General features: G+C 43.7%; 1 protein-coding gene across 4 annotated transcripts in view; it reads right to left on the bottom strand.

Annotated features, from left to right (window-relative positions):
- LOC135540259 (kazrin-like) overlaps positions 1–27,646 on the bottom strand; it is a 157,990-nt gene that overhangs the window by 13,225 nt on the left and 117,119 nt on the right. For all 4 annotated transcript variants that reach the window (XM_064966802.1, XM_064966805.1, XM_064966803.1 and 1 more), the window contains one exon: positions 2,760–2,957. In XM_064966802.1, coding sequence (XP_064822874.1) covers positions 2,760–2,957 — 198 coding nt within the window. The remainder of the gene's footprint in view (positions 1–2,759; positions 2,958–27,646) is intronic.

Raw genomic sequence — 27,646 nt, 5'->3', positions numbered from 1 at the left:
GATGACAAACAGTGACAGTGACAATACCCCCTTGCACGCTCTTGCCAGCATCTAGTTGATCTAGGGTGTAATCAGTAGTCTAACAGTTGCAAATGAGAGTTTCTATTAGACAAATTCAGGTAGGTTTATCCACATTTTGTTACATTTGCTTCCATTTAAGAAATGTTTTTCAACAGAATTGGCGTAATGAATACACCCCTGATCAGTAGTGGTGCACAACGCCAGGATTTTTGGAGTCGACACCCCAACACTACTTATCACACGCAAACACAGTTCACTTTCATAGCAGCCACATACAAGCAGCTCATTGTATAAATAATCCCTTCTCGCATCTATCTCCACACTCTGCTCCTCTCACCTTTTCCCTTTCGCTTGTGGACTTCAGTGCACAACTCATCAGCTGTCTGTGATCAGGCAAAAACACTTTTGAAGCCAAACCTTCATATTATGAGCGCTAACGCTATACACAGCCTACATCATTTTCACGTCATAGTCGACATCGTTACTAGAACAAACGTGTTAGTAAACCTGCTATCATGCAGTACAGTGTGCAGTCAGCAGCCAGCAGTTCAGCAGTTACACCGGTGGGCCCGGGTGTCAATAAAATAAGAAAAGAAAAAACTTACAGTACCTTGACTTGGAAGAGTTCCAGTGTTGGATAGCTATAGTCAGCTAGCTAACATAGCACACCTCTCTGTTTGAGCCAGGTGTTTGAGTAGACTAAATTTTCTAGCTGCATTCGATGCTAGCTAAGTAAGTGAAAGTGAAAAGGAAAGAATATATACTAAATATAGCTAGCTCTCTCTCTAGCTTCTCCTTAATTTTGGGTGAAAGGTATTAGTTCAAACTGTTGTATTTTTCTCTCTTTGAGTCAACGACTCACTACATTTTATGCACTGCAGTGCTAGCTAGCTGTAGCTTATGCTTTCACTACTAGAGTCATTGGATAACATGTCATATCATGCTGCATGAGCTCTGATAGGTTGGAGGATGTCCTCTGGAAGTTGTAATAATTACTGTTTAAGTCTATGGAAGAGGGTGAGAACCATAATGAGCCTCCTCAGTTTTGTATTGAAGTCAATGTACCCAGAGGAGGACAGAAGCTAGCTGTCCTCCGGCTACACCATTATGCTACCCTACAGAGTTATGCTTAGGCAACTGTAGACCTTCATTGCAAAACAGTGTGTTTTAATCAAGTGTTTGATGATGTGAATATATTTAGTTTTTATTTAGTTTTCTCTAAAAAGGATAACATTTTACATTTTATTTGATTCTTTTTCTGATATTCACTCTGAGGAGCCTCCACTGAAAAACATAAGGGGCATACAAGACACATTTAGGTCAGATACATTTTTTAAAGGGATTGACTGATCGATGTGTTGAGTGATAAACTGATATTATCTCTAGTGAGATGAAGTGGGCTTGACTGAGCTGTGAGAAACATATGGGGCTTAAGGTGGGGCTCAGACAGCTGTGTAGTATATTAGGGCTAATGCCTCTAAGACCAACAGCATCATTGCATCAATGCTGCATAATAAATATTTCATTATGTAATCCACATGTTTTATTGGATATGTGTGCAACATTCACCTTTTGATAATATTTCTGTTAAGTCTATGCATACAATTTGATGCAATGTTGGATAAATCCAACGTATGCACCACACAGAACGCATTGCAACTGCCTCTGCAAAGGACTCAGGTAGGACTAGCAGGGTAGAACTCAGGTAGGACTAGCAGGGTAGAACTCAGGTAGGACTTAGGGTAGAACTCAGGTAGGACAGTAGGGGATGACTCAGGTAGGGCTAGCAGGGTAGAACTCAGGTAGGACTTAGGGTAGGACTCAGGTAGGACTAGCAGGGTAGAACTCAGGTAGGACTTAGGGTAGAACTCAGGTAGGACAGTAGGGGACGACTCAGGTAGGAATAGCAAGGTAGGACAGTAGGGTAGGAATATCAAGGTCGACCAGTCGGGTATGACTCAGGTAGGACATTAGGGTAGGACTCAGGTAGGACTAGCAGGGTAGAACTCAGGTAGGACTTAGGGTAGAACTCAGGTAGGACTAGCAGGGTAGAACTCAGGTAGGACTAGCAGGGTAGAACTCAGGTAGGACTTAGGGTAGGACTCAGGTAGGACTAGCAGGGTATAACTCAGGTAGGACTTAGGGTAGACCTCAGGTAGGACAGTAGGGGACGACTCAGGTAGGAATAGCAAGGTAGGACAGTAGGGTAGGAATATCAAGGTCGACCAGTCGGGTATGACTCAGGTAGGACATTAGGGTATGACTCAGGTAGGACAGTGGAGTACGACTCAGGTAGGAATAGCAAGGTATGACAGTAGGGTATGATGGTATGACTCAGGTAAGTACATACAGTAGATCAACTCAAAGACAATAGGGTATAACTCAGGTAGGACAGTAGGGTAGGACTCAGGTAGGACTAGCAGGGTAGGACAGTAGGGTATGACTCAGGTAGGACAGTAGAAGAGGACTTGTAGGACAGTAGTGTAGGACTCAGGTAGGAAAGTATGGTACAACTCAGCTAGGACTAGCAGGGTAGGACAGTAAGGTAGGACTCAGGTAGAACTAGCAAGGTAGTAAAGTAAGGTATGACTATGGTAGGACAGTAGGATAGGATATGAGGGTAGGACTCAGGTAGTACTATCAGGGTAGGACTTGGTAGAACTGTAGGGTAGGAGAGCAAGGTAGGGCTCAGGTAGGACTAGCAGGTTAATAGGTGAGCACCACAGGGTTCCCCTGACCTTGTAAGGCCTCCTTGACGCGGTCCAGCTCCTGCTCCTTGTCTCCCATCTGCACGCGGAGCTCAGTGTCAGAGAGGAGGTTGGAGGAGCAGCCTCCCTGGCCCTGGGTCTCCTCCAGGTCCTTACTCAACATGTCCTTCATCTGGCGCAACAGATGCACCTCTTCCTGCAGCTGGGCCACCTCCTCACGCAGCAACACTACACACACAGAGAGAGGGAGGGAGAGAGAGAGAGACTTCATTTTCCATTACTTACAGTCGACAGAAATGTGTCTTTGTGCTTTTAACCCAACCCCCTGAGTTGGGAATGGAGAGACGTGAAATAATTAGGAAAGGGTGGGGAAGGAAGAGTGGAGAGTTAGAGTAAGGGAGAGATTAGTTGAGAAATAGGGAGTAAGGACAATGAGATGGAGGTTTATAATTAAAATTAAGGAGGGCGAAGGAGAAGGGAAGAGTAGAAAGACAGACAGACAGAGAATAAGTGAGGGGGATGGTGAGAGTTGTGGAAGTCAACAGGAAAACGTTGAGAAGGGAGAGGAGGGAGGTGTGTAACAGGGTTACAAAGGGGAGGTGAGGTGTGTAACAGGGTTACAAAGGGAGAGGAGGGAGGTGTGTAACAGGGTTACAAAGGGAGAGGAGAGAGGTGTGTAACAGGGTTACAAAGTGAGAGGAGGGAGGTGTGTAACAGGGTTACAAAGGGAGAGGAGGGAGGTGTGTAACAGGGTTACAAAGGGAGAGGAGGTGTGTAACAGGGTTACAAAGGGAGAGGAGGTGTGTAACAGGGTTACAAAGGGAGAGGAGGGAGGTGTGTAACAGGGTTACAAAGTGAGAGGAGGGAGGTGTGTAACAGGGTTACAAAGGGAGAAGAGAGAGGAGTGTAACATGGTTACAAAGGGACAGGAGAGAGGTGTGTGACAGGGTTACAAAGTGAGAGGGGGGAGGTGTGTAACAGGGTTACAAAGGGAGAGGAGAGAGGTGTGTAACAGGGTTACAAAGGGAGAGGTGAGGTGTGTAACAGGGTTACAAAGGGAGAGGAGGGAGGTGTGTAACAGGGTTACAAAGGGAGAGGAGGGAGGTGTGTAACAGGGTTACGAAGGGAGAGGAGAGAGGTGTGTAACAGGGTTACAAAGGGAGAGGTGGGGTGTGTAACAGGGTTACAAAGGGAGAGGAGAGAGGTGTGTAACAGTGTTACAAAGGGAGAGGAGAGAGGTGTGTAACAGGGTTACAAAGGGAGAGGTGTGTAACAGGGTTACAAAGGGAGAGGAGAGAGGTGTGCAACAGGGTTACAAAGGGAGAGGAGGTGTGTAACAGGGTTACAAAGGGAGAGGAGGTGTGTAACAGGGTTACAAAGGGAGAGGAGGGAGGTGTGTAACAGGGTTACAAAGTGAGAGGAGGAAGGTGTGTAACAGGGTTACAAAGGGAGAAGAGAGAGGAGTGTAACAGGGTTACAAAGGGACAGGAGAGTGTGTAACAGGGTTACAAAGGGAGAGGGGGGAGGTGTGTAACAGGGTTACAAAGGAAGAGGAGAGAGGTGTGTAACAGGGTTACAAAGGGGAGGTGAGGTGTGTAACAGGGTTACAAAGGGAGAGGAGGGTGTTGTGTAACAGGGTTACAAAGGGAGAGGAGGGAGGTGTGTAACAGGGTTACGAAGGGAGAGGAGAGAGGTGTGTAACAGGGTTACAAAGGGGAGGTGAGGTGTGTAACAGGGTTACAAAGGGAGAGGAGAGAGGTGTGTAACAGTGTTACAAAGGGAGAGGAGAGAGGTGTGTAACAGGGTTACAAAGGGAGAGGTGGGAGGTGTGTAACAGGGTTACAAAGGGAGAGGAGAGAGGTGTGTAACAGGGTTACAAAGGGAGAGGAGGTGTGTAACAGGGTTACAAAGGGAGAGGATGGAGGTGTGTAACAGGGTTACAAAGGGAGAGGAGGGAGGTATGTAACAGGGTTACAAAGGGAGAGGAGGTGTGTAACAGGGTTACAAAGGGAGAGGAGGGAGGTGTGTAACAGGGTTACAAAGGGAGAGGAGGGAGGTGTGTAACAGGGTTACAAAGTGAGAGGAGGGAGGTGTGTAACAGGGTTACAAAGGGAGAAGAGAGAGGAGTGTAACAGGGTTACAAAGGGAGAGGAGGGAGGTGTGTAACAGGGTTACAAAGGGAGAGGAGAGAGGTGTGTAACAGGGTTACAAAGGGAGAGGAGGGAGGTGTGTAACAGGGTTACAAAGGAAGAGGAGAGAGGTGTGTAACAGGGTTACAAAGGGAGAGGAGAGGTGTGTAACAGGGTTACAAAGGGAGAGGAGGGAGGTGTGTAACAGGGTTACAAAGGGAGAGGAGGGAGGTGTGTAACAGGGTTACAAAGGGAGAGGAGGGAGGTGTGTAACAGGGTTACAAAGGGAGAGGAGAGGTGTGTAACAGGGTTACAAAGGGAGAGGAGAGAGGTGTGTAACAGGGTTACAAAGGGAGAGGAGGGAGGTGTGTAACAGGGTTACAAAGGGAGAGGTGTGTAACAGGGTTACAAAGGGAGAGGAGAGAGGTGTGTAACAGGGTTACAAAGGGAGATGAGGGAGGTGTGTAACAGGGTTACAAAGGAAGATGAGAGAGGTGTGTAACAGGGTTACAAAGGGAGAGGAGAGAGGTGTGTAACAGGGTTACAAAGGGAGAGGTGTGTAACAGGGTTACAATGTGAGAGAAGGGAGGTGTGTAACAGGGTTACAAAGGGAGAGGTGGGAGGTGTGTAACAGGGTTACAAAGGGAGAGGAGAGAGGTGTGTAACAGGGTTACAAAGGGAGAGGAGAGAGGTGTGTAACAGGGTTACAAAGGGAGAGGAGGGAAGTGTGTAACAGGGTTACAAAGGGAGAGGAGGGAAGTGTGTAACAGGGTTACAAAGGGAGAGGAGAGAGGTGTGTAACAGGGTTACAAAGGGAGAGGAGGTAAGTGTGTAACAGGGTTACAAAGGGAGAGGAGAGAGGTGTGTAACAGGGTTACAAAGGGAGAGGTGTGTAACAGGGTTACAAAGAGAGAGAAGGGAGGTATGTAACAGGGTTACAAAGGAGAGGTGGGAGGTGTGTAACAGGGTTACAAAGGGAGAGGAGAGAGGTGTGTAACAGGGTTACAAAGGGAGAGGAGGTATGTAACAGGGTTACAAAGGGAGAGGAGGGAAGTGTGTAACAGGGTTACAAAGGGAGAGGAGGTATGTAACAGGGTTACAAAGGGAGAGGAGGGAAGTGTGTAACAGGGTTACAAAGGGAGAGGAGAGAGGTGTGTAACATGGTTACAAAGGGAGAGGAGAGAGGTGTGTAACAGGGTTAAAAAGGGAGAGGAGGTATGTAACAGGGTTACAAAGGGAGATGAGGGAGGTGTGTAACAGGGTTACAAAGGGAGAGGAGGGAGGTGTGTAACAGGGTTACAAAGGAAGAGGAGAGAGGTGTGTAAAGGGTTACAAAGGGAGAGGAGAGAGGTGTTAACAGGGTTACAAAGGGAAGGAGGGAACCTGTGTAACAGGGTTACAAAGGGAGAGGAAAGGTGTGTAACAGGGTTACAAAGGGGAGGTGAGAAGTGTGTAACAGGGTTACAATGGGAGAGGAGAGAGGTGTGTAACAGGGTTACAAAGGGAGAAGTGTGTAGGGTTACAAAGGGAGATGAGGGAGGTGTGTAACAGGGTTACAAAGGGAGAGGAGAGAGGTGTGTAACAGGGTTACAAAGGGAGAGGAGAGAGGTGTGTAACAGGGTTACAAAGGGAGAGGAGGGAGGTGTGTAACAGGGTTACATAGGGAGAGAAGGGAGGTGTGTAACAGGGTTACAAAGGGAGAGGAGAGAGGTGTGTAACAGGGTTACAAAGGGAGAGGTGTGTAACAGGGTTACAAAGTGAGAGGAGGGAGGTGTGTAACAGGGTTACAAAGGGAGAGGAGGGAGGTGTGTAACAGGGTTACAAAGGGAGAGGAGGGTGTTGTGTAACAGGGTTACATAGGGAGAGAAGGGAGGTGTGTAACAGGGTTACAAAGGGAGAGGAGGGAGGTGTGTAACAGGGTTACAAAGGGAGAGGAGGGAGGTGTGTAACAGGGTTGCAAAGGGAGCGGAGCAGAAACAGTGTGAGTTCGAAGCATATGACAATATATAGAGTAGAAAACCCACAGCAACACCTCCCACTGGGTACACACCGGTTGAATAAAAAAAAAATTCAAGTCATTCCAATTAAATTACGTTGAACCAACGTGGAATAGACTTTGAATTGAATTCTGTGCCCAGTGGGATTCACAAGTACATACTCGTTGTACGCGCACCCACGCACGTAAGCGCACGCACGCACGCACGCATGCAGAAACGCACACACACACACAACAGTACTCACACACAGCAGGCAGTAAACTGAAGCCATGGGTGATGAGCGATAGAGGTAGACGAGGAGTGACAGTGTCAGGACAAATTGGCAGGGCTGCAGAGCCAGTGAGAGACAGTAGTTTGATAAGACTCTATAAAAAATATATATACAGTGCCTTGCGAAAGTATTCGGCACCCTTGAACTTTGCGACCTTTTGCCACATTTCAGGCTTCAAACATAAAGATATAAAACTGTATTTTTTGTGAAGAATCAACAACAAGTGGGACACAATCATGAAGTGGAATGACTTTTATTTGGATATTTCAAACTTTTTTAACATATCAAAAACTGAAAATTGGGCGTGCAAAATTATTCAGCCCCCTTAAGTTAATACTTTGTAGCGCCACCCTTTGCTGTGACTACAGCTGTAAGTCGCTTGGGGTATGTCTCTATCAGTTTTGCACATCGAGAGACTGAAATCTTTTCCCATTCCTACTTGCAAAACAGCTCGAGCTCAGTGAGATTGGATGGAGAGCATTTGTGAACAGCAGTTTTCAGTTCTTTCCACAGATTCTCGATTGGATTCAGGTCTGGACTTTGACTTGGCCATTCTAACACCTGGATATGTTTATTTTTGAACCATTCCATTGTAGATTTTGCTTTTTTGTTTTGGATCATTGTCTTGTTGGAAGACAAATCTCTGTCCCAGTCTCAGGTCTTTTGCAGACTCCATCAGGTTTTCTTCCAGAATGGTCCTGTATTTGGCTCCATCCATCTTCCCATCAATTTTAACCATCTTCCCTGTCCCTGCTGAAGAAAAGCAGGCCCAAACCATGATGCTGCCACCACCATGTTTGACAGTGGGTATGGTGTGTTCAGGGTAATGAGCTGTGTTGCTTTTACGCCAAACATAACGTTTTGCATTGTTGCCAAAAAGTTCAATTTTGGTTTCATCTGACCAGAGCACCTTCTTCCACATGTTTGGTCTGTCTCCCAGGTGGCTTGTGGCAAACTTTAAATGACACTTTTTATGGATATCTTTAAGAAATGGCTTTCTTCTTGCCACTCTTCCATAATGGCCAGATTTGTGCAATATACGACTGATTGTTGTCCTATGGACAGAGTCTCCCACCTCAGCTGTAGATCTCTGCAGTTCATTCAGAGTGATCATGGGCCTCTTGGCTGCATCTCTGATCAGTCTTCTCCTTGTATGAGCTGAAAGTTTAGAGGGACGGCCAGGTCTTGGTAGATTTGCAGTGGTCTGATACTCCTTCCATTTCAATATTATCGCTTGCACAGTGCTCCTTGGGATGTTTAAAGCTTGGGAAATCTTTTTGTATCCAAATTCGGCTTTAAACTTCTTCACAGCAGTATCTCGGACCTGCCTGGTGTGTTCCTTGTTCTTCATGATGCTCTCTGCGCTTTTAACGGACCTCTGAGACTATCACAGTGCAGGTGCATTTATACGGAGACTTGATTACACACAGGTGGATTGTATTTATCATCATTAGTCATTTAGGTCAACATTGGATCATTCAGAGATCCTCACTGAACTTCTGGAGAGAGTTTGCTGCAAAAGTAAAGGGGCTGAATAATTTTTCAGCCCAATTTTTCAGTTTTTGATTTGTTAAAAAAGTTTGAAATATCCAATAAATGTCGTTCCACTTCATGATTGTGTGCCACTTGTTGTTGATTCTTCACAACAAAATACAGTTTTATATCTTTATGTTTGAAGCCTGAAATGTGGCAAAAGGTCACAAAGTTCAAGGGGGCCGAATACTTTCGCAAGGCACTGTATCTGGAACGCAAGCTCAGTGCCTTTCCACTGACAAACTACCTCACAGTCCTCTGGGAGCAAGGGACTTAGCAAGCGATAAACAAGAGCTGGAAACCAGGGATACAACACAGAGAATCCGAAGACAGTAATTGGCACAGTATCTCCTAATACACAAGCACATTTACCAAGGCAAGAAACGCTGAACACAAAGATCCTGAACTGAACAGAGGAGTCAAGGCCTCCATTTCATAAGATACAAGGAATCGACTAGCTGAGGTTAGTTTAGAGATTCTATTTCACCCCAGTCAGGGCCGGGCCGCACACCACAACAAAGACATTAACTTGTCATAATGAGTTATATTTTCACACTAAAGATTCTAGAATATATACAGTATCATGGTTCAGAACAATGCACAATGTTTGTATGACTGGGCAGAAGCTATACCAACAGCAGAAATCAGCAGCCCAAACACTTCCAGCCCTAAGCAGGGTAGGGAGCACGGCTGGTTGGTACCTGGGAGACAGCATGTAAAAATCAGACAGTTTTGGCCACTATCCTTCCCCTAGTCAAAGATATCCAAGGCATTGACAAGGCCAGAGAGCCGCAGTGTGTTCTGGCATTCATATTGTACTTGTTGTACATTACACAGATAGGTGCTACGCATTGGTTGTGCACAGTAACTGAACCAGGAGATTGACTTGGCACTCGGTGATGTTGCATGAAGATAGATAATAAATATTTCAAAACATCACTGGCAAGTCTTCTCCGGTATGAGGGTGTAGGGGAGCTGTGTGCGAACAGAGAAAGAGTGTGTGTGAGGGCCTGTAGCCAGACCACGTGGGGCTGCAGAGGCCCAGATAAGAGAGAAAGGGACAGTCCATCGGTCACTGTCGACTCTGGCTGTGGAGAGACACGCTAGGCAGCAACTCTGTATTGTACATGGCATAAGGAGGTAGTATCCTGGAGAGAGCAATCTTTCACAGCCTTCTTGCCGGCTAAATCCGTTCATTCATCTGTTTACCTACAGGCTTTCTTATTTGTTGCAGGCGAGTCCAGCTTCCGTCTTTGTTAGCTGTGTAGAGCAGAGCAGCCAGACACAAGTAGAAGTATGCATCCCAGGCAGTTATGTGCTGTTCAGATGCACTGCAGTTGTAGTTTCAAGTGTTATCGTCATGTGCAGTACAGTGTCTTGCAAGTTCCAAACCCAACAATGCAGTAATCAATATCAATGTAGTAACAAAAATAACACAAGGTAGAACAAAAACATGAAAATAAGAATACTAACTGTACTGTTAGAGTAATCTGTGGAATTAACTGTGCTGTTATAGTAATCTGTGGTACTAACTGTGCTGTTAAAGTAATCTGTGGTATTAACTGTGCTGTTATAGTAATCTGTGGTATTAACTGTGCTGTTATAGTAATCTGTGGTACTAACTGTGCTGTTATAGTAATATGTGGTATTAACTGTGCTGTTAGAGTAATATGTCAAATCAAATCAAATCAAATCAAATTTATTTGTCACATACACATGGTTAGCAGATGTTAATGCGAGTGTAGCGAAATGCTTGTGCTTCTAGTTCCGACAATGCAGTAATAACCAACAAGTAATCTAACTAACAATTCCTAAACTACTGTCTTATACACAGTGTAAGGGGATAAAGAATATGTACATAAGGATATATGAATGAGTGATGGTACAGAGCAGCATAGGCAAGATACAGTAGATGGTATCGAGTACAGTATATACATATGAGATGAGTATGTAAACAAAGTGGCATAGTTAAAGTGGCTAGTGATACATGTATTACATAAGGATGCAGTCGATGATATAGAGTACAGTACATACGTATGCATATGAGATGAATAATGTAGGGTAAGTAACATTATATAAGGTAGCATTGTTTAAAGTGGCTAGTGATATATTTACATCATTTCCCATCAATTCCCATTATTAAAGTGGCTGGAGTTGAGTCAGTGTCAGTGTGTTGGCAGCAGCCACTCAATGTTAGTGGTGGCTGTTTAACAGTCTGACGGCCTTGAGATAGAAGCTGTTTTTCAGTCTCTCGGTCCCAGCTTTGATGCACCTGTACTGACCTCGCCTTCTGGATGATAGCGGGGTGAACAGGCAGTGGCTCGGGTGGTTGATGTCCTTGATGATCTTTATGGCCTTCCTGTAACATCGGGTGGTGTAGGTGTCCTGGAGGGCAGGTAGTTTGCCCCCGGTGATGCGTTGTGCAGACCTCACTACCCTCTGGAGAGCCTTACGGTTGAGGGCGGAGCAGTTGCCGTTCCAGGCGGTGATACAGCCCGCTAGGATGCTCTCGATTGTGCATCTGTAGAAGTTTGTGAGTGCTTTTGGTGACAAGCCGAATTTCTTCAGCCTCCTGAGGTTGAAGAGGCGCTGCTGCGCCTTCTTCACAATGCTGTCTGTGTGAGTGGACCAATTCAGTTTGTCTGTGATGTGTATGCCGAGGAACTTAAAACTTGCTACTCTCGCCACTACTGTTCCATCGATGTGGATAGGGGGGTGTTCCCTCTGCTGTTTCCTGAAGTCCACAATCATCTCCTTAGTTTTGTTGACGTTGAGTGTGAGGTTATTTTCCTGACACCACACTCCGAGGGCCCTCACCTCCTCCCTGTAGGCCGTCTCATCGTTGTTGGTAATCAAGCCTACCACTGTTGTGTCGTCCGCAAACTTGATGATTGAGTTGGAGGCGTGCGTGGCCACGCAGTCGTGGGTGAACAGTGAGTACAGGAGAGGGCTCAGAACGCACCCTTGTGGGGCCCCAGTGTTGAGGATCAGCGGGGAGGAGATGTTGTTACCTACCCTCACCACCTGGGGGCGGCCCGTCAGGAAGTCCAGTACCCAGTTGCACAGGGCGGGGTCGAGACCCAGGGTCTCGAGCTTGATGACGATCTGTGGTAATAACTGTGCTGTTATAGTAATCTGTGCTACTAACGGTACTGTTATAATAACCTGTGCTAGTAACTGTGCTGTTATAGTAATCTGTGCTACCAACTGTACTGTTATAGTAATATGTGCTACTAACTGTACTGTTAGAGTAATCTGTGGTACTAACTGTGCTGTTATAGTAATCTGTGCTACTAACTGTGCTGTTATAGTAATCTGTGGTATTAGCTGTGCTGTTATAGTAGTATGTGGTACTAACTCTGCTGTAAAATGAATCTGTGGTACTAACAGTGCTGTTATTGTAATCTGTGGTATTAACTGTGTTGTTAGATTAATATGTGCTACTAACTGTGGTACTAACTGTGCTGTTAAAGTAATCTGTTCTACTAACTGTGCTGTTATAGTAATATGTGCTATTCACTGTGCTGTTATAGTAATCTGTGCTACTAACTGTGCTGTTATACTAATATGTGGTATTAACTGTGCTGTTAGAGTAATCTGTGCTACTAACTGTACTGTTATAATAATCTGTGCTACTAACTGTACTGTTATAGTAATCTGTGGTATTAACTGTGCTGTTATAGTAATCTGTGCTACTTACTGTGCTGTTAGATTAATCTGTACTGTTATAGTAATCTATGCTACTAACTGTGCTGTTATAGTAATCTGTGCTACTAACTGTGCTGTTATACTAATATGTGGTATTAACTGTGCTGTTATAGTAATCTGTGCTACTAACTGTACTGTTATAATAATCTGTGCTACTAACTGTACTGTTATAGTAATCTGTGGTATTAACTGTGCTGTTAGAGTAATCTGTGCTACTAACTGTACTGTTATAATAATCTGTGCTACTAACTGTACTGTTATAGTAATCTGTGGTATTAACTGTGCTGTTAGAGTAATCTGTGCTACTCACTGTGCTGTTAGTGTAATCTGTGGTACTAACTGTACTGTTATAGTAATCTGTGGTACTAACTGTACTGTTATAGTAATCTGTGGTATTAACTGTGCTGTTAGAGTAATCTGTGCTACTCACTGTGATGTTAGTGTAATCTGTGGTACTAACTGTACTGCTATAGTAATCTGTGATACTAATTGTGCTACTATAGTAATATGTTGTACCAACTGTGCTGTTACTAACTGTATAGTAATATGTTATAATTGTATAGCAATATGTGCTACTCTGTGGTACTAACTGTACTGTTATAGTACTCTGTGGTATTAACTGTGCTGTTATAGTAATCTGTGCTACTAACTGTGCTGTTATCATAATCTGTGGTATTAACTGTGCTGTTAGATTAAGCTGTGGTAGTAACTGTGGTATTAACTCTGCTGTTATATTAATCTGTGGTATTAACTGTGCTACTATATTAATCTGTGGTATTAACTGTGCTGTTATAGTAATATGTGATACTAATTGTGCTACTATAGTAATATGTTGTACCAACTGTGCTGTTATAGTAATCTGTGCTACTAACTGTGCTGTTATAGTAATCTGTATTGTTATAGTAATCTATGCTACTAACTGTGCTGTTATAGTAATATGTGGTACTAATTGTGCTGTTATAGCAATATGTGCTACTAACTGTGCTGTTATAGTAATATGTGGTATTAACTGTGCTGTTAGAGTAATATGTGGTATTAACTGTGCTGTTAGAGTAATCTATGGTACTAACTGTGCTGTTATAGTAATCTGTGCTACCAACTGTACTGTTATAGTAATCTGTGCTACTAACTGTGCTGTTAAAGTAATCTGTGGTACACACTGTACTGTTAGAGTAATCTGTGGTACTAACTGTGCTGTTATACTAATGTGTGTTACTAACTGTGATGTTATAGTAATCTGTGGTATTAACTGTGCTGTTATAGTAGTATGTGGTACTAACTCTGCTGTTAGAGTAATCTGTGGTACTAACAGTGCTGTTATTGTAATCTGTGGTATTAAATGTGCTGTTAGATTAATATGTGCTACTAACTGTGGTATTAACTGTGCTGTTATAGTAATCTGTGGTACTAACTGTGCTGTTATAGTAATCTGTTCTACTAACTGTGCTGTTATAGTAATCTGTGCTATTCACTGTGCTGTTAGTGTAATCTGTGGTACTAACTGTACTGTTATAGTAATCTGTGGTACTAACTGTGCTGTTAGAGTCATCTGTGCTACTTACTGTGCTGTTATCATAATCTGTGGTATTAACTGTGCTGTTAGATTAAGCTGTGGTACTAACTGTGCTGTTAGAGTCATCTGTGCCACTAACTGCGCTGTTATAGTAATCTGTGGTGTTAACTGTGCTACTATATTAATCTGTGGTGCCAACTGTGCTGTTATAGTAATCTGTGGTATTAACTGTGCTGTTAGAGTAATATGTGATACTAACTGTGCTACTATAGTAATCTGTTGTACCAACTGTGCTGTTATAGTAATCGGTGGTACTAACTATGCTGTTATAGTAATCTGTGTTAGTACCAGGGTTGCTAATGTGGAAGATACAAATAATAATAATACAAAATGTGAATAATCTTAGGTTATAGTACATGCAGTCATTGTTTTACCTTCCATACAATGTAGAGTGTATAATAAAGAACAAACAGCAAAAACATGTATTTCACCTTTATTTAACCAGGTAGGCAAGTTGAGAATAAGTTCTCATTTACAATTGCGACCTGGCCAAGATTTGTTGATTTCAAAAAAAGCCTCATCTCAATTTGTCATGAGGGTCTGCTATACAAACTGATGGAAAGTGGTGTGCGGGAAAAACATACAACATTATAAAATCCATGTACACAAACAACAAAAAAGGCAAAAACACACACATATCTTCACACAAGGCCGTGGGGTCAGACAGGGACGCAGCTTAAGCACCACCCTCTTCAACATATATATCAATGAATTGGCAAGGGCACTAGAAAAGTCTGCAGCACCCGGCCTCACCCTACTAGAATCTGAAGTCAAATGTCTACTGTTTGCTGATGATCTGGTGCTTCTGTCACCAACCAAGGAGGGCCTACAACACCACCTAGATCTTCTGCACAGATTCTGCCAGACCTGGGCCCTGACAGTAAATCTCAGGAAGACCAAAATAATGTTCCAAAAAAGATCCAGTCGCCAGGACCACAAATACAAATTCCATCTAGAGCCCGTTGCCCTAGAGCCCAGTAAAAACGATACGTATGTCACGACTTCCTCCGAAGTTGGCTCTCCTGCCCGTTCGGGCGGTGCTCGGCGGGCGTCCTATTAGCCACTACCGATCCCTTTTTCGTGTATCTGTTGGTTTTGTCTAATTGGTTTCACCTGTGAGTTGTTTAGTTAATTAGTGTCTGTATTTAATGTAGGTTGTCCCGCCCTTGTTTTGTGCGGGATTGTTTATTTTGTCATTCGTTTTGTCTGTCGGTGTTTATTGTTTCTTATTTTCCGGTTAGTCTTTATCCTGTGTTGGATAAATTCACCCTGTGTGTATTTGGTTTGACCGTTGTTTATTTTGTTCACCGGAGAATAAAACTTTATATCGCTATCTGCTCTCTGCGCCTGATTCCACCCACCTTGATTAGACGTGACAACGTACCTAAACATCAGCGCCACAGTTAACTTCTACAAAGCTTTGAACAATCTGAAAGACAAGGCAAGAAGGGCATTCTATGCCATCAAAAGGAACATAAAATTCGACATACCAATTAGGATCTGGCTAAAAATACTTGAATCAGTTATTGAACCCATTGCCCTTTATGGTTGTGAGCTCTGGGGTCCGCTCACCAACCATGAATTCACAAAATGGGACAAACACCAAATTAAGACTCTGCAAGCAGAATTCTGCAAAAATATCCTCTGTGTAAAACGTAGAACACCAACTAATACATGCAGAGCAGAATTAGGCCGATACCCACTAATTATCAAAATCCAGAAAATAGCTGATAAATTCTACACCCACCTTAAAGGAAGCGATTCCCAAACCTTCCATATCAAAGCCATAACCTACAGAGAGATGAACCTGGAGAAGAGTCCCCTAAGCAAGCTGGTCCTGGGGCACTGTTCACAAACACAAACACACCCCAAAGAGCCCCAGGACAGCAATACAATTAGACCCAACCAAATCATGAGAAAACAAAAATATAATTACTTTAACTAAAAAACAGAGCAAACTAGAATGCTATTTGGCCCTAAACAGAGAGTACACAGTGGCAGAATACCTGACCACTGTGACTGACCCAAACTTAAGGAAAGCTTTGACTATGTACAGACTCAGTGAGCATAGCCTTGCTATTGAGAAAGGCCGCATAGACAGACCTGGCTCTCAAGAGAAGACCGGCTATGTGCACACTGCCCACAAAATGAGGTGGAAACTGAGCTGCACTTCCTAACATCCTGCTGAATGTATGACCATATTAGAGACACATATTTGCCTCAGATTCCACAGATCCACAAAGAATTCGAAAACAAACCTGATTTTAATAAACTCCAATTTCTACTGGGTGAAATTCCACAGTGTGTAATCACAACAATATTTTTGACCTGTTGCCATGAGAAAAGGTCAACCAGTGAAGAACAAACAACATTGAAAATACAACCCATATTTATGCTTATTCATTTTCCCTTTTGTACTTTAACCATTTGTACATCGTTACAACGCTGTATATATACATAGTATGACGTTTGTAATGTCTTTATTCTTTTGGAACTTCTGTGATTGTAATGTCTACTGTTCATTTTTATTGTTTATTTCACTTTTGCATATTATCTACTTCACTTGCTTCTGCAATGTTAACATATGATTCTCATGCCAATAAAGCACCTTTAATTGAATAGAGTTTTTCAGGACAGTTTAACTCTAAATCTGATGTCATATCTGTGTATTATGATAATGATCATGTAGAATTATATGTAAGTAGGCTACTTGAAGGAAATTGTCATTATCATCAGCGTTGTAGAGTGTATGTGTCACGCGCTGGTCGAAGTATATTGTGTTTGTCTGCATTTATTTGGTCAGGCCAGGGTGTGACATGGGTTTTTTGTGGTGTGTTTTGTCTTGGGGGTGTCGAGCATAGTCTATGGCTGCCTGAGGCGGTTCTCAATCAGAGTCAGGTGATTATCGTTGTCTCTGATTGGGAACCATATTTAGGCGTCCATATTCTTTGAGTATTTCGTGGGTGATTGTTCCTGTCTCTGTGTTTGTTGTCACCAGATAGGCTGTATAGGTTTTCATGTTCCGTTTGTTGGTTTTGTATTGTTCGTGTTTTTCCTTCGTCATTAAACATGTCTCAAAAATACCACGCTGCATTTTGGTCCGCTTCTCCTTCACCAGACGAGAACCGATACAGAATCACCCACCACAACGGGACCAAGCGGCGTGGTAACAGGCAACAGCAACAGCAGGAGAAACACAATAAGGATTTCTGGACTTGGGAGGAAATCCTAAATGGAGAAGGACCCTGGGCTCAGCCTGGAGAATATCGCCGCCCCAAAGAAGAACTGGAGGCGGTGAAAGCGGAGAGGCGCCGGTATGAGGAGGCAGCACGGCGACTCGGAAGGAAGCCCGAGATTCAGCCCCAAAAATTTCTTGGGAGGGGCTCAGGGAGAGTATGACAGAGTCAGGAGTCAACTCTCCCTGTTTATCGTGAGGAGACAAGGTGGAGACCAGAACCGGAGCCGGTGTTGGAGGTGAGCGAAGCAGAGACTGTGAAGGAGTTAATGGGGAAATTGCTATGTTGGTGCTTTTTGCATGGAATTCGCCCAAAGGAGCGTGTCGGGGAATTGAAAGCACCTGGGTCAGCGCTCCATACTCGTCCTGAGGTGCGTGTTAGTCGGCTGGTGAAGTTGGTGCCAGCCTCACGCACCAGGCCTCCTGTGCACATCCCTAGCCTTGCACGTCCTGTGCCAGCACTGTTCTCAAGATCTCCAGTACGCCTTCATGTTCTAGCCCATCCTGTGCCACCTTCACACACCAGCCCTCCGGTGGCAGCTCCCCGCACCAGGCTTCCTGTGCGTGTCCTCGGCCCAGTACCACCAGTGCCAGCACCACGCATCAGGCCTACAGTGCGCCTCGCCTCTCCAGCACTGCCGGAGCCTTCCTCCTCTCCTGCGCTGCTGGAGTCTCCCGCCTGTTCAGCGCTGCCAGAGCCTTCCTCCCCTACAGCGCTGCTGGAGTCTCCTGCCTGTTCAGCGCAGCCAGAGCTGCCAGCCTGCATGGAGCAGCCAGAGCTGTCAGTCTGCATGGAGCAGCCAGAGCTGTCAGTCTGCATGGAGCAGCCAGAGCTGCCAGTCTGCATGGAGCAGTCAGAGCCGCCAGTCAGCATGGAGCAGCCAGATCTGCCAGTCAGCCAGGATCCGCCAGTCAGCCAGACTCTTCCAGATCTGCCAGTCAGCCAGACTCTTCCAGATCTGCCAGTCAGCCAGACTCTTCCAGATCTGCCAGTCAGCCAGACTCTTCCAGATCTGCCAGTCAACCAGACTCTTCCAGATCCGCAGGTCAACCAGACTCTTCCAGATCCGCCAGTCAGCCAGGATCTGCCAGAACCGCCAGCCAGCCAGGATCTGCCGGATCCAACTACCTGCGCCTTGGGGGGGGGGTTCTGTCACGCCCTGGTCGAAGTATATTGTGTTTGTCTGCATTGATTTGGTCAGGCCAGGGTGTGGCATGGGTTTTTTGTAGTATGTTTTGTCTTGGGGGTGTCGAGCATAGTCTATGGCTGCCTGAGGTGGTTCTCAATCAGAGTCAGGTGATTATTGTTGATTGGGAACCATATTTAGGCGTCCATATTCTTTGAGTATTTCGTGGGTGATTGTTCCTGTCTCTGTGTTTGTTGTCACCAGATAGGCTGTATAGGTTTTCACGTTCCGTTTGTTGTTTTTGTATTGTTCGTGTTTTTCCTTCGTCATTAAACATGTCTCAAAAATACCACGCTGCATATTGGTCCGCTTCTCCTTCACCAGACGAGAACCGTTACAGTATGCATCTGCACTAACTGTAGCAGAGTGGTTGGATCAGAGCCATCCAACGTGACTCAACATAAGAAAGACAGACACATGGTGAGCACTCAGAGATTCTCTAGATACTGTGGGGACAGAACAGAGTGTGATTTAAGCACAAGCAATCAGCACCATAATTCCCTCAAATACACTTTCCCATTGATCCTGCCATTACTCCCCCACTGTCAGCTCTGAGCTACATAATCACTCCTTTTTTAGGTTCCCTTACCTCCCTCCCTGCCTGCCTTAAAGTCAGGATGAAATGAAGGCAAGGCAAAGCAAAACCTTTAGAATCTTCTTTATTTTTCCCAGAGACAACCTGGCCATTTCAGTGTAGTAGGGACATCATCAGAAGAAAATAGGCTACACATCGTGTCGTACTGGACACTGAAATCACACTGAGGGCTGTCAACGGAGGGCTGTGAGAGGGAGTGTGTTTGTGGGGTCAGTTGTTTTTTTTGTATAGACATGCAAAGCATGAAATGATTTATGTCTGTTTGTCTCTTCTCACACAATACACAGGCACACATGAGGGACAAGCCTCAGAGGTAATCTTTTAGTATACACTATTGAAGAATAAGCCAAAATAAATTTGATGTACTTTACTGGCCATAATGTGCCCTGGCCGGTTGAAAATCCCATTTGTATTTGTATTAATTATGGATCCTCATAAGTTCCTGCCAAGGCAGAAGCTATTCTTCCTGGGGTCCAGCAAAATTAAGGCAGTTATATACAATTAAAAAAACATTACAATACATTTTACATCAGATTTCACAAAACAATAAGTTGTGCCCTCAGGCCCCTACTCTACTAACCACATATATACATCACAAAATCCATGTGTACGTGTGTGTATAGTGCACCCATTGCATTGTTGTTGTTGTTGTTGTTGTTGTTGTCATCATCATCTCCCTGACTCCAGTCTTAGTCTTAGCACCACCAGTAGACAGGGAGCATGCCTGTTCCATTAGCTACCTCCCGGAGGAGAGAAGGTCACCCATCTCTTCACTCAATTACTCCAGTCTGAGCCATGCCTCTCTCCATTAGAGTGTCTAGCATCAGGGCTGCTCTGACCAGGCCATCAACCTGTCCTCTTTCCTCTCTCCCTGGCTTCTCCGATCAGACACAGAGAGAGACGGGACACAGGTTACTGATCAGACAGGTCTCGTCGCTAAAAGGGGGCTGGGGCCAGAGGTATTAAATAGATGACTACCTGTGCTGTGAGTTTGATACGAGTGTCAAACACATCCTTGACAGCAGCCATCTGCTCTACTTCTATGTAGCATGCTGTGTAGGAATTTCTGGGCAGGTGTCACCCACCGTTCTCCCTTGGCCTACATGTGTTACTATGCTGGAGACTATGATCATATGGCAACTCCTCTCCCTGTGCCAGGTCGCCACATCACTGACCGGGGTGACATCAAATTCATCCTACACCTACTATGTTCACTATAAATGTCCACAGGCACTGTCCTAACTGAGAGGAGCTGTACTCTTGCACAGACACGACACCTCCAATACAATGTGAAACTGTCAATTACCCCAATGGTTAATGTGTGCACACCTCTATTTCATCTTAATAAGCATCTCCACGGACCCTGTTAGATTGACGCGGTGTGACAATTAATTATTTGCCTCTCTGCCTGCAATATTCAGTGTAATAAATGTACTAAGTTATGTTCCTCGGGTTTGTTATAGCAGGGAATTAGCCAGCCAACAACAGGGAGAGAGAGCTCACATGATTAGGCAAACCGTGGTCCTTTCAAAATATAATAGCCAAACTGAAATATGTGCATTAATCACTTATTTACATTTACATTTCCAAACACTTCACATTATTCTTACAGTACTAACAGTGCACCTAACAGCGTTATTGACCTTGGAAAATACTATTTAACATACCCATTTACACACACTGCATGGGCTGCTTTCTCTAATTGAGAGACAGTGTGGGTACTGCAGGATGGAAGACAGCTCAGGCTGGTTAGAGCTGGTAAGAGTCTACTTTAGTTAATATATATAACAAAGTACACTGAAAAAATACATAAAGGTAACATGTAAAGTGTTGGTCCCATGTTTCATGATCTGAAATTAAAGATCCCCAAAATTTGCCATAAGCACAAAAAGCTTATTTCTCTAAAATGTTGGGCTGAAATTTGTTTACATCCCTGTTAGTGAGAATTTATTTTGCCAAGACAATCAATCTACCTGGTGTGGCTCAATTGGTAGACCATGGTGCTTGCAATACCAAGGTTATGGGTTTGATTCCCACGTGTGACAAAATGTATGCACTCACTACTGTAAGTTGCTCTGGATAAGAGCATCTGCTAAATTACAAAAATGTAGAATGTATGGCTGAATAAACAAAATGATTATTACACAGGTGCACCTTGTGCTGGGGACAATAAGATACCACTCTAAAATGCGCAATTTTTCACCTAACACAATGTTTTGAGGGAACGTGCAATTGGCATGCTGACTGCAGGAATATTCACCAGAGCTATTTTCTCTACCATAAGCCACCTCCAACAACATTTTAGAGAATTTGACAGTCCATTTAACTGGCCTCACAACCTCAGACCACGTTTAACCACACCAGCCTAGGACCTCCATATCTGGCTTCTTCACCTGTGGGATCGTTTGAGACCAGCTACCTGGACACCTGATGAAACTGTGGGTTTGCACAACCAAAGAATGTCTGCACAAACGGTCAGAACCCGTCTCAGGGAAGCTCATCTGCGTGCTCATCATGCTCACCAGGGTCTTGACCTGACTGCAGTTTGGCATCGTAACCGACTTCAGTGGGAAGATGCTCACCTATGATGGCCACTGGCATGCCTGGTTTCAACTGTACCGGGCAGATGGCGTTGTGTTGGTCGAGCTGTTTGCTGATGTCAACATTGTGAACAGAGTGCCCCATGGTGGCAGGTTATGGTATGGGTAGGCATAAGCTACAGTATTCAGACACAGCTGCATTTTATCGATGGCAATTTGAATGCACAGAGATATCATGACGAGATCCTCAGTCCCATTGTCGTGCCATTCATACGTCACCATCACCTCATGTTTCAGCATGATAATGCATGGCCCCATGTCGCAAGGATCTGTACACAATTCTTGGTAGCTGAAAATGTCCCAGTTCTTCCATGGCCTGCATACTCACCAGACATGTCACCCATTGAGCACTAATACACTCAGCACGGTGAGGAGAGGGAGTGGGGGAATTGGAGCTGAGGGAGGAGAAGAGTAATTACTTTTTTAGAGAGTGTAATGTGCTGTACAGAGAGATATTGTACTGCAGCATTGCAGGCAACTGTACTGTAGAAATAAGGTCACTATTACAGTACCTGGAACACAACTCAATCATGCACTCAGGTCACCACAGGGTTGTGAAATATTCAACCATTTCAAATACTTGAAAAATCCTTCCAATGTTTACTTAAACAATAATTTGCTGTTTTCAACGGCTGATAAAAGCACAAAATGGGTGATTGGGAGGTTCAAACAGCCCTGAAGGGGTATTAGGGAGGTTCAAACAGCCCTGAAGGGGTATTAGGGAGGTTCAAACAGCCCTGAAGGGGTGTTAGGGAGGTTCAAACAGCCCTGAAGGGGTATTAGGGAGGTTCAAACAGCCCTGAAGGGGTATTAGCGAGGTTCAAACAGCCCTGAAGGGGTATTAGGGAGGTTCAAACAGCCCTGAAAGGGGTATTAGGGAGGTTCAAACAGCCCTGAAGGGGTATTAGGGAGGTTCAAACAGCCCTGAAAGGGGTATTAGGGAGGTTCAAACAGAGCTCAACAAAAGCCCTGTGTGACTCACTGACAGGGTTGGGGAGTACTGGATTACAAAACAAACGGTCACTTTTATCCGTTTCGTTACCAGCTAAAATATTGTAATCAGATTACAGATTATTTTGAAAAACTAGATGATTGCTTTTAAATTCAGAAAGGATGTTTGCAAAAAAATAAATATTTGACACTTCTCTGTTTCTCAATGACATTCAAATCAGTTCCACCTGAGCAAGTCTGCCCGACCACAAGTCAGAGACCACTATGATGACACACCAAATGTGATTGATCGATCACGGGGAAAGCGCAGGAATAGCCTTTTGTAGGCTACAGTCCAAGGTATGTCTTCCAATGGTGCTGCTGCTGTTGGCATCCAACGATGATCCCATTTGAATAAATGCTTGGAGGTAAGGATGACAGCAGTGGTGTAGTATACGGCGAAACAGATATCACTTATTATTGAGATCTACATAACACATTGATGTGAATCACACAGCTGCTCTCTTATTTAGCTATTTTCGCCTTACGGATTGTGGTTGTTGTGGATGGCTGCTTACAAATCTAAATATGTATTTGAACCCAATAATGGTTGAATTCAAGAAGTTTAAGCTGCCTATTAATCATTGTTTTTGAAACCAGTGGACAGCCAGTAAAACGTTTGCTCTTGCAACAGCTGCATAGTGCGGATCCCAGCAACAGCTGCATAGTGCGGATCCCAGCAACAGCTGCATAGTGCGGATCCCAGCAACAGCTGCATAGTGCGGTTCTCAGCAACAGCTGCATAGTGCGGAGCCCAGCAACAGCTGCATAGTGCGGATCCCAGCAACAGCTGCATAGTGTGGTTCTCAGCAACAGCTGCATAGTGTGGTTCTCAGCAACAGCTGCATAGTGTGGTTCTCAGCAACAGCTGCATAGTGTGGTTCTCAACAACAGCTGCATAGTGTGGTTCTCAGCAACAGCTGCATAGTGCGGATCCCAGCAACAGCTGCATAGTGTGGTTCTCAGCAACAGCTGCATAGTGTGGTTCTCAGCAACAGCTGCATAGTGTGGTTCTCAGCAACAGCTGCATAGTGTGGTTCTCAACAACAGCTGCATAGTGTGGTTCTCAGCAACAGCTGCATAGTGCGGATCCCAGCATATAGGCACATTTATCACTCCAGTGTAAATTGCTAATTTGTAATTACTTCTCCACTATTGGCCTATTTATTGCCTTACCTCCTTACTTAATTTGCACACGTTGTATACATATTTTTCTATTGTGTTATTTACTGTATGTTTGTTAATCCCATGTGTAACTCTGTGTTGTTGTTTTTGTCGCACTGCTTTGCCACAACTTGGCCAGGTCGCAGTTGTAAATGAGAACTTGTTCTCAACTGGCCTACCTCTTTAAATAAAGGTGAAATAAATATAAATAAAATATGGAATAAAAGCGGGCTTTTATTGCTCAATCTAATTCATGCTGATGAAAAACTAAAATCCATATGCCTAACGGAAACATGCTCCTACTCGCACACCTTTGATACTTAAAGGGTCAATCTGGAGGTTCTGCATCCATTTTTTGACTTATAAATTATATACATGTATATACATATATACATAAGGTACCAGTCAAAAGTTTGGACAAACATTCAAGGGTTTTTCTTATTTTGTAATATTTTCTATATTGTAGAATAATAGTGAAGACATCCAAACTATAAAAAACACATATGGAATCACGTCATAACCAAAAAAGTGTTAAACAAATCAAAATATATTTTATATTTAAGATTATTCAAAGTAGCCACCCTTTGCCTTGTTGACAGCTTTGCACACTCTTGGCATTCTCTTAACCAGCTTCATGGAACGCATTTCAATTAACAGGTGTGCCTTCTTAAAAGTGAATTTGTTTTTTTGTTTGTCACAACATAACAATCAGTTGTGTTGTGACACATTAGGGGTGGTATACAGAATATAGCCCTTTTTGGGAAATGACCAAGTCGATATTATGGCAAGAAAAGCTCAAATAAGCAAAGAGAAACGACAGTCCATCATTACTTTAAGACATAAAGGTCAGTCAATATGGAAATTTACAAGAGCTTTGAAAGTTTCTTCAAGTGCAGTTCCAAAAACCATGAAGCGCTATGATGAAACTGGCTCTCATGAGGACAGCCACCGGAAAGGAAGACCCAGAAATTTCAGCCCAAATAAATGCTTCACAGAGTTCAAGTAAAGGACACATCTCAACATCAACTGTTCAGAGGAGACTGCATGAATCAAGCCTTCATGGTCAAATTGCTGCATAGAAACCACTACTAAAGGACACCAATAATAAGAAGAGACTTGCTTGGGCCAAGAAACACAAGCAATGGACATTAGACAGGTGAAAATCTGTCCTTTGGTCTGATGAGTCCAAATTTGAGATTTTTGGTTCCAACCGCTGTGTTTTTGTGAGACTCAGAGTAGGTGAACGGATTACCTCCGCATGTGTGGTTCCCACCGTAAAGCATGGAGGAGGATGTGTGATGGTGTGGTTGTGCTTTATTGGTGACACTGTCATTGATTAATTTAGAATTCAAGGCACACTTAACCAGCATGGCTACCACAGCATTCTGCAGTGATACGCCATCCCATCTGGTTTGCGCTTAGTGGGACTATCATTTATTTTTCAACGAGAAAATTTGCTTTTGGGTGTCAGGGAAAATATATGGAGTGAAAGGTACATACTTTTCTTTAGGAATGTAGTGAAGTAAAAGTAAAAATTGGCAAAAATATACAGTTGAAGTGGGAAGTTTACATACACCTTAGCCAAATACATTTAAACTCAGTTTTTCACAATTCCTGACATTTAGCCTAGTAAAACTTCCCTGTCTTAGGTCAGTTATGATCACCACTTTACTTTTAAGAATGTGAAATGTCAGAATAATAGTGGAGAGAATTATTTATTTCAGTTTTTATTTCTTTCATCACATTCCCAGTGGGTCAGAAGTTAAAATACACTCAATTAGTATTTGGTAGCATTGCCTTTCAATTGTTAACCTGGGTCAAATGTTTTGGGTAGCCTTCCACAAGCTTCCCACAATAAGTTAGGTGAATTTTGGCCCATTCCTCTTGACAGAGCTGGTGTAACTGAGTCAGGTTTGCAGGCCTCCTTGCTCGCACACGCTTTTCAGTTCTGCCCACACATTTTCTATAGGTTGATGTCAGGACTTTTTCATGGCCACTCCAGTACCTCGCCGTTGTTGTCCTTAAGCCATTTTCTAACAACTTTGGAAGTATGCTTGGGGTCATTGTCCATTTGGAAGACCCATTTGCAACCAAGCTTTAACTTCCTGACTGATGTCTTGAGATGATGCTTCAATATATCCACATATTGTCCTTCCTCATGATGCCATCTATTTTTTGACGTGCACCAGTCTCTCCTGCAGCAAAGCACCCCCACAACATGATACTGCTACCCCCATGCTTCATAGTTGGGATGGTGTTCTTCGGCTTGCAAGACTCCCCCTTTTTCCTCCAAACATAACAATGGACATTAAGGCCAAACAGTTCTATTTATGTTTCATCAGACAGGAGGACATTTCTCCAAAAAAGTACGATCTTTATCTCCATGTGCAGTTGCAAACCGTCGTCTGGCTTTTTTATGGCGGTTTTGGAGCAGTGGCTTCTTCCTTGCTGAGCGGCCTTTCAGGTTATGTCGATATAGGACTCTTTTAAGTTTGGATATAGATACTTTTGTGCCTGTTTCCTCCAACATCTTCACAAGGTCCTTTTCCGTTGTTCTTGGATTGATTTGCAATTTTCGCACCCAAAGTACATTCATCTCTAGGAGACAGAACGCGTCTCCTTCCTGAGCGGTATGATGGCTGCATGGTCCCATGGTTTTTATACTTGCGTACTATTGTTTGTACAGATGAACGTGGTACCTTCAGGCATTTGGAAATTGCTCCCAAACATGAACCAGACTTGTGGAAGTCTACCATTTTTTTCTGATGTCTTGGCTGATTTCTTTTGATGTTCCCATGATGTCAAGCAAAGAGGCACTGAGTTTGAAGGTAGGCCTTGAAATACATCCACAGGTACACCTCCAATTGACTCAAATGATGTTCTATTAGCCTATCAGAAGCTTCTAAAGCCATATGACATCATTTTCTGGAATATTCCAAGCTGTTTAGAGGCACAGTCAACTTAGTGTGTTTAAACTTCTGACCCAGTGGAATTGTGATACAGTGAATTATAAGTGGAATAATCTGTCTGTAATCAATAGTTGGAAAAATGACTTGTGTCATGCACAAAGTAGATGTCCTATCCGACTTGCCAAAACTATAGTTTGTTAACAAGTACTTTGTGGAGTGGTTGAAAAACAAGTTTTAATGACTCCAACACAAGTGTATGTAAAGGCAAATGCAGATACAAAAAAAACTACTTAAGTAGTACTTTTAAGTATTTTTACTTAAGTACTTTACACCACTGTAAATACATTGTCTCTTATTGTCTGCTCTTGGCCACAGAGCATCTGTGCTTCCATGTCTCTGCTCCATCCACAATGTTCCTCTGCTCTGTATGTCTGTGACGGAGAAGTCACATGATGCGTGGATGGCTGTATCGGTGTGTTTGTGTGTGCGCATGCAAGTGTGTGTGTGTGTGTGTGCTTGTGTGTGTGCATGGATGCCTGGTGTGCTTTGCCTCTCTGATTATTACTGTGTGGTGAAGATGATTCCCACGAAAGGAGGGCTGTGTTGTGATCGCCGTAGGGGATGACAGGGGTCGGCTGCTTCTCTTCATCAAACTCATGCAGATAATAGCCCTTATTGTCAGGGAAATGCAGCCTGCCGAATGAACCCAGGGATCTCTCATACAGATGTGGGATCTTAATTTGATACAATTAAGCAGGAAACAGTAGGAAAATAGTCCTGCAGCAACAGGAAATGGCCATGGTCATTTTTGGTCATTTTTGTAGCGGTTGATACATTTTTCATAAGGGAAACTCAAGTCTGAAATTTCAAAATGGAAATTACAAACTTTAAGTGGCTATTTAAACCATATTTTCACATTATTACGACATCTCACAGGCAACAGGCACATTTTATTTTGCATGAAGCAGTGAGATCTACTTTAGGTCTATTCTAAGACCGTGGAAGGTATCACGAAATGGCTGTTAA

The sequence above is a fragment of the Oncorhynchus masou genome, chromosome 5 (genome assembly GCF_036934945.1).
Source record: "Oncorhynchus masou masou isolate Uvic2021 chromosome 5, UVic_Omas_1.1, whole genome shotgun sequence".
Classification (NCBI taxonomy): domain Eukaryota; kingdom Metazoa; phylum Chordata; class Actinopteri; order Salmoniformes; family Salmonidae; genus Oncorhynchus; species Oncorhynchus masou.
Note: the sequence above shows the minus strand (reverse complement) of the source record. Positions and strands in the feature narration are given on the sequence as shown.